The 11,949-nt window shown below is 38.6% G+C and overlaps 1 protein-coding gene across 2 annotated transcripts in view; it reads right to left on the bottom strand.

The window, feature by feature from the left end:
- Positions 1–1,266: 1,266 nt before the first annotated feature.
- ABHD17B (abhydrolase domain containing 17B, depalmitoylase) overlaps positions 1,267–11,949 on the bottom strand; it is a 42,357-nt gene continuing 31,674 nt past the window's right edge. For both annotated transcript variants that reach the window (XM_063455045.1, XM_063455044.1), the window contains exons 3-4: positions 6,728–6,907; positions 1,267–2,590 (exon numbers count right to left, since the gene is read on the bottom strand). In XM_063455045.1, the coding sequence (XP_063311115.1) occupies positions 2,371–2,590; positions 6,728–6,907 (400 nt within the window). In that variant the 3' untranslated portion in view covers positions 1,267–2,370. The remainder of the gene's footprint in view (positions 2,591–6,727; positions 6,908–11,949) is intronic.

Raw genomic sequence — 11,949 nt, 5'->3', positions numbered from 1 at the left:
TTTTTTTTTTTTTTTTTTTTTAAAGGTCTTGGCAGTAAACCCCTATGTTCAGAATGAATTTACTGTTGGGGGAGGGGTGGAGATGGATATGCATTATTTCTTTTTTTACCTATATACAGTTCCTTTAAGACTCTTTATATTCCCAAAGACAGACATACAAGAAAAGAGCAGCATCAAAGATTTGTAATAGTTTACTGTGTAACATCTGAACCATGGCAAGTCTGTATAATACATAGGATTAAACTGTATACAATCCCAGACAGTCACAACAATTATGACACTAAATAAGGCATTTATATGTAACCACAGTGTATCTTATCCATTCACAAATTAAACTACAGGTCTTTAAATTTTAGTTGCATTCATCACAGATATTTTATTAAAGGAAAGGCAGCTTACCAAAAGAAAAAATGCTTTAAAAAAGGAACTATAATTATACAAAAAGTTTTAAACATTCCCATTTATTTTTGCCTATAACTGATGTGAAAAAAATTTATAAAAAAAGTTCACCATTATAAATGTCTAGAACAATTGAGTCAAGAACCTATACAGCCAGTGAGATTTTTGACACTTTGTAATCTGTAAATGCCCTACCAAAACATACAAAAATTAAATAAAAGTATAGTCAAAACAAAGCAAAAAAAAGCACAAAAACCCACATTAAAATAAAAAAACCTAAACTGCCAGACATTAGAGTGGACTGATCAGACACCATGTGTAATAGAAAATGTTGTTGTCTCCCATCCAAGCACTAGAAGGCAGCAGTTTTTGTAAGGTGTGTGGTTTCAGTGCAAGTTACCTCTGAAACAGACCTGCTACAGTTAATAAACTTACTATTCTGCTAAAAATTGGCAACTTCTGTAAAGTGTATCTTTCTAAGAGGTGAAGAGACACAGACTTCTTTGTAGAGTACAGACAAGAGGGTTTATCTCAAAGTAAGTTGATCTTATTTTACAATAAACGCTAATTTACATGGTTTCATACTCCATCGCCCTTTTGTGGGTCCCCTGGCCACCTGATTTCAGAGAGTTGTAGACCAAACCATGGTACACACTCCAAAAAGGTGCAGCTCTAAATTCAGCACATTGCCATTCAGCAACAGAAATGACAATGCATAGGCAATCTCCATTTCTCTTTAAATGTGGCACTTTGTGTGCCAGCAATGTGCCATTATAGCACCCAACCCATATTATTATAGGTTTTAATTACCAGTTTTATGAATTGCTTTCTTTTTCCAAGTCTATTCAATTGTTATATTATAAAAAAAAAAAAAAAATGGGTAAACCAGACGTTTAGCAACTAGCAAGGCTAACAGCTACCAGGAGTGGTCCACATGATTGCAAGCTGTGTAGGTGAACAAACTAAAAAAAAAATAAAAAAAAGTCAAGTCTCAATTCAGAAACAAAATATTTTCATATAAGAGTCAAAAGTGCAGTCCTAAATGCATCCTCTTGTCTACTCAAGTAAATCTCAGGTATGTACAACGTCTAATGAATGCCTTGAAAGAAGGGGTGGCTCTCTTGCTGCTGGAGAACAGATTCCTCCCTTGTTGCTTTGCCAGCCATAACTACATGTTGGCCAACCCGGCTTTGTGTTTGTAGCGTGATTTAAAAGCAAGGTTGTGCGCACCTTTAGCCAGTACAGTCCATTAAGACATTTGTACATGATTCATAGGAAAAAAAAAATAAAAAAAATCGCAGCATTAATTTCAATAGGGAACATGCCAGCAATACACGATTAATCTTTGAAAAAAAAAAAAATTGTACTTATTTCCTTCCATAGCAATCAGCAACAGTTTGTGCTGTTTACATTTCAGTTCTAAAAAGTGAACCTTACAAAAGAGAAAAAAAAAGCTAACCCCCCTCTCAAGAAAAAAAAAAAAAAAAAAAAAAAAGTAAAGTAAACAAATCATCTTCAACAATACAATCTAATTTCCAATTCCTTTCAAAGTTTTATGCGGTTATGCTGATAGAATGAACTGCTGCATTCAAAACACAGTGAAGAAGAAACATTTTTAAATTCACACGGATTAAGTAATCTATATATATATGCCCGACTGCACCTTAGTGTAATTCCAGATAGCAATACTGGTATTAAAACAAAATACTAAACAAAAAAACCTTCATTACTGATGTTAACAAATCATTACCTGTACATCTGTTAAGGCAACCAACATGATTTGCAAACAGACCTTCAGGTTTATGAACATTTCTATGGCTCACAGTCCAGCAAAAGAAGAAAATTAAACATGGTCGGCTAACTTCTTTTGTGCGGCCAGAGAGAGTTACTGCAAACCTTCAATGCCCTTAGAGGCATTTATGAAGGGGGAAAAAAAAAATAAGAAAAACATTTTTTGGTAACAAAATGTAGTTACAAATTTACAAGCTCTTGCGTCACAAATTGTTTTAACCGCTCAAGGTACTGTCCATAGAGTTCCACATCATTGTGACCGGCTCCTTCAACCCATAGTGGCTCCACCGGCCTCTGGCAGCGTTCAAACAGCGCCAGGCCATGTGAAAAGTCAATCACCTCATCTTCTGTGCCATGGATAATCAAGACTGGGGATGTAATCTTGGAGATTTTGTCAATGCTGTAAAATAAAGCAGCCAATTAAACTTAAAAACTACATGTGAATTCACGTGTTTGCAAAAATACAACACAAACCACTTAGTATTTGTAAAACAAGTAACAATACGACCGTTCCATAGGCTGAAAAGAGACACGGGTCAATAAAGTTCAGCCTTACATCTGTTTTTTGCTGTTGATCCAAAAGAATGCCAAAAAAAGTTTGAAGAACTTCCAATTTTGCAACAAACTAGGAAAAAAAATCCCTCTTGACCCCAGAGTGGCAGTCAAATTCATTCTTGGATCAAGAAACTATTATCCTACAGTTGAAAAATTATATCCTTGAATATTAGGTTTTTGAAAGTATGCAGACTAATAAAACCACTTCTTCGGGCAGCGAATACCACATCCTTATTCTTATGGAAATATATGCTTATATACCAAAGTCAAAACACCTATCAAAAGCAATCAGAATGCTATAAAATAATATTCAATAAAAAAGGGCAGTATATGCAACATAAGAAGTTCAATGTAATGGTTATGTTGCCAATGTATCACACTTTTACGTCGATCTACTAGTTTGGCAAAAATAACGACTCTTCATGGTATCTGATGACTGCCCTCTAAGCAGCTTTGAGAATACAGATTTAACACTTCACACTATAAATATCACTTCTGTCCAGCCTAGATGATATGAATAGTTTAAGAGTATTTGGACAACTTGGTTGTAGTGGTTGTTTTAATTAAAGCCCAAAACCAAACAGAAAACAAACAAACACCACCCTCCCCCCAGAATACAGATTTAAATTTTATAAGGCTACTTAAAATCACCTCTTCGCAAACATATATGGGGATTCAGTCCCACAATATTGCCATATTGAGTTAAGCCCACCACTATGCCACAGTACCCCAATATTGGTGGGTCCTACACTAATTAAAACGTGGAAGATAAATTAAAAGAACACTAAAGGGTCAGGAACAGAAACATGTATTCATGACCCTATAGTGTAAAAAACACCATCTAACCCCCCCCCCCCCGATCCCCTAAATATAGTAACATCTTACCTTTATTACAGTCTGCAACTGCCTCTGCCCCTGACCTACCTCCTAGGCTGACATCATCATTAGTGATTTTCTCAGCCAATCACATTGCTTTCCCATAGGAGAGCATTGAATTAGCGGTGATTATCAAAAAGGCAGAGCCAGCACAAGCCAAACACAGCCCTGGTAAATCAGCATCTCCTCAGAGATACATTGTTTCAATGCATCTCTATGAGGAAAGGTTAGTGTCTCCATGCAGAGGGTGGAGACACTGAATGTCAGTGCTGCACATTGTACAGTAAATATGCACACCATTATATCTATTTAAAAAAAAACAAAAAAAAAACTAGTGTGAAAAATAAAATGCATATATCATATCTGCTCTAGATCAAATAATTGATAATGGTTTAGTTTTGACACTGGATTTTTTTTTTTTTTTTTAATTGTGTTTCTCACAGAATATTAGAGGCATACCAGACCATCTCTGCTGAGGAACTACCACACTTTCTAAGGCACCTTATAGAATCTTTCTCCCAAGTCACATTAGGAAAGTTTACTTTTGATGGAGCATACAGTATGCCTTCATAATCCAGGGCACCACAAAATAAAGTCCATATTATGTTAGCACGATGGAGCAGGACACTGTACTCCTTTGAAGAGTCAACACCCTTTCTACCAAAACCTTGGTGTCTGTGTTAAATTTGACACATACCAACTGGAGCTGTTTAACAAATAATAGGTGTGACCATCTGAGACTGGTTCTGTTCCTTAGGGGTTTCTATCACAGCTGAGCCTATCTGTAGATACGAAAATTGCTATATTATATACGATTTTCATTTTCACTTGTTGCCATTATTAGCACAAGCCCCTATTCGGTTGCATCTTGGCTCCTGGCTCTTATCATTTTGGTACTCTTGAGATGTTAAAAAACAAACAAAAACAAAAAAACATGGAAAGAACTCATGGCATTTGTACCTCCATATGAATAGCATGTAACGCTTATTTTATGTGGTTGGAGAGGGGGAGTTATGATGGATAATACCCAATAAGACATTTAATAACTAGGCGGTAAGGTTTAAATCACAATTTGTAAACGTAAACTATAGTTAAAAAAAAAAAAAAAAAAAACACTATCTTAATGAAGCAGTTTGTGTATGGATTACTGCTTAATTATCTGCCATTTAGGAGTAAAAGGGACACTATATAGTCACCAGAACAACTAACGCTTAATGTAGTTATTCTGGTGAGTATAAATTATATGCAGGCCACTGGAGAGGCTTCCTGGCCACTGGAGTAAGCAGGCCACTGGAGTAAGCAGCTCTGCCATTTAGCGTCCCCACGCACTGCATGGGGGACGCTGAATTTCCCTCATAGAGATGCATTGATTCAATGCATCTCTATGAGGAGGTGCTGATTGACCAAAACGGTATTTGGCCTTGCCCCTTGCCGATTTTAGCCAATCCAATGCTTTCCCTGGGAGAAAGCATTGGATTGGGTAAAAATCGGCAATTCTGATGAGGTCACCAAGGGGACGGGGCCAGTGCCGGCAGACCCGCACGGCGCTGGAAATAAGGTGAGTTTTTCATGCTTTTAAGCAGAGTAAGGGGTGGGGGGGTAAGCCACCTTAATGGTGGGTTTAGCACTATAGGATCAGGAATACAGGTTTGTGTAAAAATCACTGGTTTCTGTTTATGCAGCCCTAACCACACCTCCCCTGGCTACTGACAGCCTGCATGAAAACAAAATGGTTTCACTTTCAATCAGATGTAATTACTTTAAACGTTTGTATCGAATGCGCTGTAAATCGAAATTTAATTTAAAAATACTTATCTCCTGATCTGTTAATAGTTAGCTAGAACTTGCAGGAGCCTCCTGTATGTAATTAAACAGAATTTGCAATAAAGCAAGTATAAACATTAGATGCCTCTTTACAGGAAGTGTTTGGGAAGGCTGTGTAAGTCACATGCTAGAGTATGTGAGTTAACTCCTAAATGGCAGAGAATGTAGCGGTGAGACTGCAGGGGCATAATTGATACACAAAACGGCTTTATTAAGCTATGTTTTAGTGACTACAGTGTCCCTTTAAATACTGGTTCTTGCTGATTGATATTTAAATATTTGTAACCAGGTGAATATTTAGATTAATAATTTTCATATTTTAACAGTTCTAGCAGAACTGATTTGTTTCCTACCATTAGAAATATTTATATTGATGAAATCATTGGCAAGGTATACTACCTCCAGTTTAATAGGTTAATCACCCATATTTGGAGAACAGTCTAGCGTTTGCAGAATAACAGCAGGATTGCGGCATTTTTCTAAACTTTGTATGTTTATTTTAAAACATGCATGTTATTTCTGAAGACAAAATTCAATTAACTTGGAATAATTGAATTCATTTACCAAAAATATATTTATTGCCATGTATTTATGACCATGTATTCTCATGCTACATAACTAATCCCTATTTGAAGTTGAAAACCCCTTGAAATATACTGTATCCTAAGTACAAAAGCATTAAAAAAAAAAAAAAAATTATATATATATATATATATATATATATATATATATATATATATATATATATATATTTTTTTTTTTTAACCACCCAGATTTCTATGCTGGTTCCAATACCGGCATCTAATTGTAAGCGGTGTGCCACACAAAGGATAAATCAGATTTTAAGGACATTGCATTCACCAAGTTACAAAAAGACATCGGATATCAGATATTTAATGGTTTCTCTATAGAGCATAATTCAGCATTTTACTGTGCATGCACACTTGCCTCCCAATGCGGTCCTATAGAAAAGCATTAGATTGGCTGAGATCATTGATCTCTATGATCTCAGCCAGTAAGTGGTAGCACGGTGGGGTGATGACACCATAACTCGTTAGATACAAGCTAAAGCGTTTGGAATAATGCTTGCTTTTCTAACACTATAGTGTTCCTTTAAACTGTTAGCAAAGCATTATTTTAAAGTGTTTGAAACAAATCCAGAGCTTATTAACCCAAGCATGGAAGATGCACATGTTCAAGTGCTTGACGTGTACTTTAAATAAACATTCAATATAACAAAACCTTTTAATTTAACAATATAACTGCATCAAATATAACTTACTTGGGAAATGCATCAAAACAGTAGGTTTTTTTGGTGTCAGGGAAAGCCACTCTCATTCCTGAGGTTAGAGGAGAGTGAAGAATAACAGCAGCACTTTCATATCGAGCAGCAAGATCAACAGATGGGACGGTACCTATACTCTGCCCATATATGATAACATGCTCAGGACGTACTCCATACCTGGAGAGAGAGGGAAACCATGAGAAAAATACAGAAACCAACAACAGCTTTAATAAAAGGGAAGCAGACAGACCAATAATTAGTGATACAGAAAAATGAATGTACATACAAAAGTTCGGCAATGCATAGAAGCAAACATGTTACTCTTTCACCACAGCTGTATAGCCAATCTTATCAATTCTAGAAGACATTAGATCCACAGCTCCTCTCAATGGAAAAGGAATCATACAACATCATACAGAAAAATCATTCATGTTATTCAATTAACTAAGAATTTTAGCATATAGACTAGGGAATTGATCATTTTAGGCCAAAATAGTCAAGCTGGAAAACCAGCATATCTGGGGGATATTTTTAATATTTTGCCATTTTAGCCTAATATTTGCAATTGCCTTGTACATTCTTCACAATTTTGCAGTTTACCAACAGCATTATTCAATAAAGTGAGAACTGCTGGAAATTCAAAAGATAATTTGAAATGAAATTAAAGGCCAAAATAGACAAACTACAAATGGACTTGGAGAATTTGTTTAATTCAGCTACTTTGGCCTATTGTTTGAAATACACTTTGAATTTACAGCAATTTTAATTTTAGTGAATAACCCTGTAAATAATCCCAATATGCATGTCAATCCCAGTTTACAAAAGTCCCATTTTCATTACATATCTTGTGGGCTTGAGTGCAACAAGCTTACCATTTTTTTTTTCTAAGACTGCAATAAAATATGTTGGAGAAACAGATGTATCCTAGGTAACAGAATGCAGACAAGGAACATAGATCCTAAACAAACTGCTTGCATGGATTCTAGATCCTCATGCAACATAAAATAATTCACTTTTATTTAAAAGCAACAGAACATTCTTTCAAGATAGATCATATGTAAAAGGAATTGTATTCTGCACTATTATATATGCGACAGTAAGAGGTCTAAAACCTTTACATTTTTATACAAACTACACAATCTGTTTAAAAGGACCACTTCATTGAGATGAAGTGGTCTGTGTGCAGTGGACCTTTTAACTTTGCAAAGTAAAACATAGCTGTTCAGTAGATAGAGCAATGCTTACACAAGAGCTTGACAAATCCCAGGCGCCAGGTCACCATGGTGACTAAGAAATTTGTCCTGGAGCCTGGGATTGGTCAGCCTGTTCTCCGGTACCTGTCTTCCGGAAGGAAGTGTAGAAAGGGGGAGGAGTGGGTCTGCACAGAGAGCTGCAAAGGGACACAGGAAGGGGGGAAATCTGAAAAGAGTGGCAGCCCATTCCCATCATCTGCAGTCAGTCCTACTGTCACCAGATGCTGCCCAGTCCCACTAAGCCACCTTTTTGTGCCCAAAATGTAGGAAACAGGAGGGTGGCTAAAAATATATATTTCTTTACGTGTGTGTGTGTGTGTGTGTGTGTGTATGTGTGTATGTGTGTATGTGTGTGTGTGTGTGTGTGTGTGTGTATGTGTGTATGTGTGTGTGTGTGTGTGTGTGTATGTGTGTATGTGTGTATGTGTGTATGTGTGTATGTGTGTATGTGTGTATGTGTGTATGTGTGTATGTGTGTATGTGTGTATGTGTGTATGTGTGTATGTGTGTATGTATGTATCTATCTAGGAATATATGTGTATGTGGGTGTATCAAATAAAATAATTATTTGTGAGTGTGCCCGTGTGCGAGTCTGTGCGTCTTTCAGTGAAACTGAATGTTAGGTCACCTGCCCCCCGCCGATAGCATGGGAATGTGTTTTTACTCAATTTTAATGGAGGCAAACTGTGTCCCTGTACCAAACAAGGTCCACCTGGGCATCACCTTTGTTGGAAAACTTGCATAAACAGCCAGTGTGCCTCCATTAAAGTTGAGAAAAAAACACATTCCCATGCTATTGGCATGGGGGAGGTGACCTAAACATATACTTTCACTGACAGACACCTGGACTGACTGAAAGACGCACAGTGTACAAGCCAATAAAAACAATGTGACATTGAATGACACTCCCACATACAATACACAATCCCTCCCCTCTGCCTGTGATATAATTAAGGCAGATAATGCATTAACTTAATTATTCCCAGGCAGAAAAAAAAACAAAAAAAAACACCTGTTTATAAAAGTACCATAAGTACCCCAAAACGCAACAAATCCCCATAAATGTTACATCCCCTGATATCCCCCCAAAAAAAATCACGGCATAGTGCCGCTGGAGGACCGATCGGGAACCACAAGGTTTTCTTAGTTCCAGGGCATTCGCGGCTAAGTCCCCCTGAAGTCTATTCGTCGTTTTGGTCCATTTGAACAAGATGGCCTGTTCGGGAGTTCGAAGAACCATTGGTTAAAGTCCCATTAGCCACAAATAGGGTCTCTCAACCACAATAAATTAAAGGTGCCATAGTCATAGGGTAAAAGGCTGGCAAGTAGTCCCCTCCAAACCCCAGTGGTGAAGTGGCTTTCGTCCCAATCTATGTGGAATTTCTGCGCCTCCATGCAGAGCGTGGAGATCCTAATGCACTGAGATAGGAGACACTTTAGTGGTCATTTGAGTGACTGCCACTAGAGGTATTACTAGGCAGCAGTGTAAACACAGTAGCTATGCAGATGGTAGATTGAGTGGTGGTGGTGGGGAGGTACTTTAATTCTAATTTGAAATACCAAAGTAAATAAATCTATACATTTGCTAGCACAACATAGCAATGAAATTGTATACGCTTTAAAAATGCACATAAGATGTGTGTACCGTGACAGGTACACTTTAAATGTGCTACTCATTAAGCAACAGCAGATGCTCTGTAAAAGTGCTGGATGTAAATAAACAGTACATTCATTTTTCACAAACATTTGTATTTTTCCGTGGATTATAGAATATTTAAGAAGTATTACATTTAGGGTTGCCATTATATTTAGGAATAACAATTTTGGAATATATTTATGTAAGCCTTGACTGAACAACCCATCTGACTGAACAACCCCTTTTCCAGTATTCTGCCCATTTTCATCCCTTTTCCACTGCTGTTCTTAAACACACGTTCCCACTTCTCTCCCTATATCACATGCTCCTACTTCATACTGCCACAAAAGGTAGCTGCTTCATTAGCATCAAGTGGGACAGTGGCTGTCTTGGCATTGTTAAACAGATTCTGCTGTTGGGTGTGTCTGCCTGTATCCCGTCACAGTGCTGGCAAGGTGTGAGGTCACAGTACTGGCAAGGTGTTAAGAGAGCCTTAAAGACATATCTGCTACATGAGCCTACAGAGCACACCCACTCCTGTTATAGGTAAATTACTCCATTTAAGATGAAAGGTTTCTTTGTCAAGCAAGTTAACGTTTTATATGGTGACTAAATACACTGCTCAAAAAAAAATAAAGGGAACACAAAAACAACATCCTAGATCTGAATTAATTAAATATTCTTCTGAAATACTTTGTTCTGAGTTGAATGTGCTGGCAACAAAAATCACACAAAAATAAAAAAATAGAAATCAATTTTTCAACCCATGGAGGTCTGGCTTTGGAGTCACACTCAAAATTAAAGTGGAAAAACACACTGCAGGCTGATTCAACTTTGATGTAATGTCCTTAAAACAAGTAAAAATGAGGCTCAGTAGTGTGTGTGGCCTCCACGTGCCTGTATGACCTCCCTACAACGCCTGTGCATGCTCCTGATGAGGTGGCGGATGTCTCCTGAGGGATCGCCTCCCAGACCTGGACTAAAGCATCTGCCAACGTGACATTGGTGGAAGGAGCGAGACATGTCCCAGATGTGCTCAATTGGATTCAGATCTGGGGAACGGGTGGGCCAGTCCATAGCATCAATGCCTCCGTCTTGCAGGAACTGCTGACACACTCCAGCCACATGAGGTCTAGCATTGTCTTGCATTAGGAGTAACCCAGGGCCAACCGCACCAGCATATGGTCTCACAAGGGGTCTGAGGATCTCATCTCGGTACCTAATGGCAGTCAGGCTACCTCTGGTGAGCACATGGAGGGCTGTGCGGCCCCCCAAAGAAATGTCACCCACACCATTACTGACCCACTGCCAAACCGGTCATGCTGGAGGATGTTGCAGGCAGCAGAATGTTCTCCATGGCGTCTTCAGACTCTGTCACATGTGCTCAGTGTGAACCTGCCTTCATCTGTGAAGAGCACAGGGCGCCAGTGGCGAGTCTGCCAAACGTCCTGCACGGTGTTGGGCTGTAAGCACAACCCCCACCTGTGGACGTCGGGCCATCATACCACCCTTATGGAGTCTGTTTCTGACCGCTTGAGAAGACACATGCACATTTGCTGGAAGTCATTTTGCAGGGCTCTGGCAGTGCTTCTCCTGTTCCTCCTTGCACAAAGGCGGAGGTAGCGGTCCTGCTGCTGGGTTGTTGCCCTCCTATGGCCTCGTCCACGTCTCCTGATGTACTGGCTTGTCTCCTGATAGAGCCTCCATGCTTTGGACACAACGCTGACAGACACAGCAAACCTTCTTGGCACAGCTCGCATTGATGTGCCATCCTGGATGAGCTGCACTACCTGAGCCACTTGTGTGGGTTGTAGACTCAGTCTCATGCTACCACTAGAGTAAAAGCACTGCCAGCATTCAAAAGTGACCAAAACATCAGCCAGGAAGCATAGGAACTGAGAAGTGGTCTCTGGTCACCACCTGCAGAACCACTCCTTTATTGGGGGTGTCTTGCTAATTGCCTATAATTTCCACCTGTTGTCCCTCCCATTTGCACAACAGCATGTGAAATGGATTGTCACTCCGTGTTGCTTCCTAAGTGGACAGTTTGATTTCACAGAAGATGTGATTGACTTGGAGTTACATTGTGTTGTTTAAGTGTTCCCTGTATTTCTTTAAGCAGTGTATGATACTCAGGTGTTAAAATACCACCAAGCTTTATGTAGAAGGACTGAATAAAGAATACCTTCACCTTAATCAAAATAATCCATTACTTGTATTGTTAGGCTATAGGTGGAGACTCTTGCCATTGCTCTATTTGATGAAAAAGACTTTCTGCATACTAAATCTTGTTCTAGCTTATTAGGGCTGATGGCCAGAAACAAGTTCTG

This window comes from Pelobates fuscus, chromosome 5 (assembly GCF_036172605.1).
Source record: "Pelobates fuscus isolate aPelFus1 chromosome 5, aPelFus1.pri, whole genome shotgun sequence".
Taxonomy (NCBI): Eukaryota; Metazoa; Chordata; class Amphibia; order Anura; family Pelobatidae; genus Pelobates; species Pelobates fuscus.
Note: the sequence above shows the minus strand (reverse complement) of the source record. Positions and strands in the feature narration are given on the sequence as shown.